The 5,268-nt window shown below is 39.2% G+C and overlaps 1 protein-coding gene across 1 annotated transcript; it reads right to left on the bottom strand.

Moving 5' to 3' along the window:
* On the bottom strand, positions 1-534 carry LOC145245625 (uncharacterized). The gene has a single exon (XM_080107192.1). The coding sequence runs from the start codon at positions 532-534 to the stop codon at positions 1-3; it is 534 nt and encodes a 177-aa protein (XP_079963318.1).
* Between the last annotated feature and the right edge of the window lie 4,734 nt (positions 535-5,268).

The following is a 5,268-nucleotide window of genomic DNA, read 5'->3' as shown; positions in this document are numbered from 1 at the left end:
TTACAAATAAAGCTTTGAGCAGAGCATTTTATGTTTTGGGTTCACACAGAAGCACTTTTCTTCCAAGACTGCAAATAGAGTGTGTCCCTCATCACTCTCAGACTGGTCATCATCCAAATTTACTTTAGGCTGAACATCAGAGGCAGACATAATTAAAGGATTCTGTAAAGAATAGGAGGCTAATTGCTTCTGTATCATTTTGAGCATTAAAGCCTGGTCATATGCTGTGTTTAAATCGAGCCTTTTGTTCTCCAGAAATCTTTGACAGATATAGTTCAATGAAAATCCATTAATGAGTATGTCTCTGATATAGTAATCTCTCACCTGTATAGCAGTCACAGCCTGGAATTCACAGTCCTTGGTGAGTTTCTTTAAGACCTGTAAATACTGGTTTACACTTTCATCAGTTTGTAGATGACGAGTAGCAAGCAAATGCCTGCAGAAGATGCTATTTTTAAGCTGCACGAATACCATTGCCGGGGTATCTGTTGCAGTTTCCACCAAAAGAAACCGCTCATCAAAAAGGATCCCCATTCAAAAAAAAAAAAAAACACAGCCAACAGCCATTTCAACAAGTATTTCAACATGAATAATTATCCCGTGGAACTCTGAATAGTACAATTCCTGCTAGAATAATATTCACAACGTTCCCAGCTTCAAATTGATGACACATGAATATAAACCTCACACAGATGACTCCCTACAGCACTTTAAAGACACTAAAACAAACACAAATCAAGAACGAAAAACGATGACCAACACTGCAAAGCCACAATGTCTACAAGTACGTCTGCCGAACAAGTATAAATACGTTTTATTTTCAACAAGCGGTCAGCCATGGCTAGATCGCTGCACAGCGAGGTTGGGCCCATCAGCAGCCCAACCCAACTTAGTATCAGTAGCAGCAGTCATCCTCATGCAGAACGGTTTAGACTACCTCCCCAACAATGGCCGAACTAATTAGCAGCAGCAGCGACCATTCGCCGTTGACGCCCTCGATTCCCAGCAGTCCAGCTTCTCAAGCCAGCATGCGTTTCCCGTAACCACTAGCGACGACTTTGTAGCCTGCCAGTTAACACACTATTTGGATTCCAACCCTTGGCTTGAGACCTCCTACCACCATTCAGTTTTTTTACGAAAAAAAACCTCAATGGATTTATATTCATTCACGACGGTATGCACTGCTTTTGTCATCTCTTCTTTGCCATTGTCGTTTTTCATCTTCTTCTTGCCTATGTCGTCTTTTAGTTGTAAGGTCGATTGCCACCGACATTCAGCCCTGCTACATATTCATAATAGTATTATAGTCATCTATGTTGGATATATGTTTGAATATAGTTGGCGAGACAAGATTAATGAGTAAATTTAATTTCAGAGGAGACTGTTGCATGTCACAGACTGCTTTTTTCTTTTTTTTTTTTTTTACATGGTGGTCACCAGTTATCAAGGCCCGGAAGCCACTCAGGGATCAGGGTTATTGCAAGTACAGTACGTTAGTGTGGAGATTTAATGAAGTGTTTACTTAAGGGGGCGGTTCATTAAGAATTTGTTAACGTTGGACTTGAAGACATCCAGGTTGTAGTCAGGTGGGAAGCAGGCAGACGGAACAGAGTTCCACAGGCGTGCAGTTCTAAGAAAGAAGCTTAGTTCATGGAATCTAGATTTTCATTTAGGCACAGATAAAGAGTGGGGAAAATTTTTCACATTGGATTCAGCTAGACGGGTGTTTTTTGTGAAAGATTGGCAAGGGGGACCAGAGATTGGAGTTCAGACGAGCACCTGCCATGGAAATAACGATAAAACAAGGATAGGCTCACAACGTCTCTTCTGTGGGAGAGAGGTTGCAGGGTAGAGAAAAGGGCATCCCCCACTAAACCACAAAGTCTATTTTGTACTCTGTCAAGGCAGGATAGGCTGTTTTTAGCAGCTCCTGCCCAGATATGGCAGCAGTATTCCATCCTTGGACGTACTTGGCTTTTATATAGATAGAGAATTGCATCAGTAGTGAGATATCTTCTGGAGCAGTAGAAGGATCCCACCATCTTTCCAGCAACCTTGGCAACAGACTTGATGTACATGTTCCATTTCAGATCAGGAGTAAAGGACAAACCCAGAAGCTTGTCAACGCATGGGGCTTCTCCTAGACAAGAGTCATCCATTTCAATTGATGTCAGATGGGGATCAGAGCGTTGATGATGTAAAGATAGGAGTTTGGTTTTAGATGCATTAAAGGTAACCAGCTACGTCTTCCCCCACTGAACCGCGTGCTCAAGATCGGAGGAGAGAGAATCAGAGAACTTTGTCATTTACAGCCTTTGATGTGTTGCCGTAGATGGTCATGTCATCAGCATAGATGTCAACGAATGATTTAAGTATGTGTTTAGGGAGATCATTGATGTAGATCAGGAAGAGAGTTGAGCCCAGGATTGACCCTTGAGGGACTCCAGCATTAATACTGTGGGCCTCTGATTTTTGTCCATCAACCACTACTCTTATGAGCCTATCGGAGAGAAATGATTTAATGATTGAGAAAACATTTCCAGTTATACCGTAGCTGGAAATCTTGTGAAATAGACCCTTATGCCATACCTTGTCGAAGGCCTTTGATATGTCAAGAGCAATTGCCCTAGAAAAGAAGTCTTTGTCAAGAGATTCACTAATTCTGTGAGATATAACCGTTAGCACATCTGCGGTAGATTTTGCAGAACGGAAACCATATTGTGTGTCACTAAGAAGGTTATTTCTGCTGAGGTGGTTGACTATTTCTCTATTTAATATGGATTCCAGCAACTTACTCATAACACACAGGAGAGACTTATTGGTCTGTACTAAGAGGGAGATGACTTATCACCTGAATTCTTAAATACAGGACATACTGATGAGGTTTTCCAGGGAGTCGGAAAGCACTTCTCCTTAAGGCAACGCTTAAACAGTTTCGTAAGTATGGGAGCAAGTTCTGGTTGAAGCTTTCTTAACACTATAATTGGGATGCCGTCAGGGCCAGTTGCTTTACTGGAATCTAGGTTCTTGATTAGCTTGGCGACCTCATGTACAGATATTTGTATGTTACCTAGCGTATACTGTGTTCTTGGCAACTAGTTTGGCCTTGTCTGATGCTTACGAGATGACCTCTGGTCCATTGAGAATAGTTGGGATAGAACGCACACTTCTGTTCAGGATCCTATTTGTTATTTGCCAAAGCTAGTGGGAACCAAGCCGCTGATCAGCTACTTTGGATTTAACAGACTGGGCATATAGCTCTCTTGCATTTTTTATTACTCTTTTACAGTGGTTGCTGGCATTCCTGAAAGTAGCTTTAGTCTCAGTGCATCTATTACGGTGGTAGTTATGGAAAAAGTGATTTCTGTGCGAGATAGCAGCAGCACATTCTGGGGAGAACCATGGCTGGCTGTTAGGTTTTTGTTGGAATTTTTTAGATGGTATGAATCGGTCTATGCCTACAATTAACCATTCGGTCAGATCTGATACTATAGAGGAACCTCCTTTTTAAACATGGAATGCAGAGGTAAATCAGATATGAATGTACGGAAGCTATCCCAGTCAGCCATAGAGTATCGGTATACAGTACAGTGGAAGAGTATGTCTAGGGACTTATTACATTTCATTTTTATCTTAACTGATATGACGGAGTGGTCGGAGGATCCTAGAGGAGAATGAACGGAACATGAACATAGCTCAGGGGAAGTTGAGAGAAAAAGGTCTAGGAGGCTTGCATATTGACCAGCAAGAAAGACGAGTAAAGATTTTTTTCCATTGATGTCATGCATCTGCAGCATCAGGTTTATTTGGATCCAAATCATGTCACTCTGGTTTAAGATATTTTTTTCCGTCTTTTTATTTACTTGTTTATTTTTTTAGTAGAATAAATTGTTATGAAGATATTCAGAATAAAAGGAGATGGAAGACAGAGTTGTTTAAGGCTTGAATGAAGCTTTATTCTACTAAAAAAATGAGCTGACTGCTGCTACTACTATTTTACTGATTAAAGGAAAGCAGGGGAAATAATTTGGTACAGGAAAGGAAAAAAGAGATCTTTTATTTTCACAACAAACCCCCGGGGAAGTAATCTTGTGCTAACATGTTGTAACTTGGTTTTGGAAATACACTCTGTTTATGGAAATACCATTTGATATTAGGCATATGGAGGAAGAAACGAAAGTTCTTTGTGGTTCTAGTAGGAAGACGATTTTTTGCTGTGAATGTCTTACAAACAGAAATCAACATTCAGTCAAGTATCTCATATGGAAGTAATGACAGAATAAAGAAAGATTAGCAATATCTCTTCGGTGAGAAATAAAAGAGATAATTCTCTCACTAGATTGTGAAGTCGATTTTAAACTTTGTCAAGAGTGCTCTGAAATCATACAATTACACTAAAACAAAAAATTTGGAAAACAAAGCAATGGCAACGAAATATCAGGTGCGTTTGCAACACACGTCATAAAATATTATATTCAGGCTAAAATGAATGGCTACAAATTCCTAATGGGCACAATTCCAGTTTTAAATATGAATCCAAACATTCTTAAATTGCATGCAGCAAATGGCACTATTATACTCACATACAGAGCAACCAGACTTATACAAAATATAGAAATGTGCTAGAATTTGAAATAGAGTTTTATATGTGTCGACATACAAACGCCTTGAAATAATCAACACAATAAGCCAGAATTATTTATGAAAATACAATATCACAAGTTATGATATTTTCAAGCACGATGTATCGCATGATAAAGACACTAGAACAACCAATACATGGGCATCCATGCCATTTAAATCCAGAAAAATATGCTTTTACTGAAAGGAATTTGACAAAATATTCCAGCAGGCTGTGTGATGAAGGTATCAATTCTCTATTATGAATCAAGTAGATGAGTAGCAAGTGGACCTTGGATTTGCTTTGGCAACCTCTTAAACTTTTGCTTCCCTTATTTTGTCCTTTAGTCCTCAAATATCATGAGTGATATTTCTGACAAAGGGGGAGAATTGCTGTTTTCTGAGTTGGTATCAATTTATTATTGACTTGTTTTTTATTTTTTTTTAAAAACATTTTTAAGGGTTAATGAGTCATTAAAACAACAATAGTTAGTGGTGAAAATGGGTATAAATGGACTATTTAGAGGGTGCGACTCAACAAAAAAGTTGTTTACATTGGACTTGAAAACGACCATATTGAAATCAACTGGAAAGCAGGCCAGCAGAACAGAGTTCCACAGGCAGGCAGTTCTATGAAAGAAGCTTTGT

Source organism: Euprymna scolopes, chromosome 23 (genome assembly GCF_053919585.1).
Source record: "Euprymna scolopes isolate OS-2025 chromosome 23, ASM5391958v1, whole genome shotgun sequence".
Taxonomy (NCBI): domain Eukaryota; kingdom Metazoa; phylum Mollusca; class Cephalopoda; order Sepiida; family Sepiolidae; genus Euprymna; species Euprymna scolopes.
Note: the sequence above shows the minus strand (reverse complement) of the source record. Positions and strands in the feature narration are given on the sequence as shown.

Coding starts and splice junctions, on each gene's coding strand:
- LOC145245625 (XM_080107192.1), bottom strand. CDS start 534: ATGGGGATCCTTTTTGATGAGCGGTTTCTTTTGGTGGAAACTGCAACA.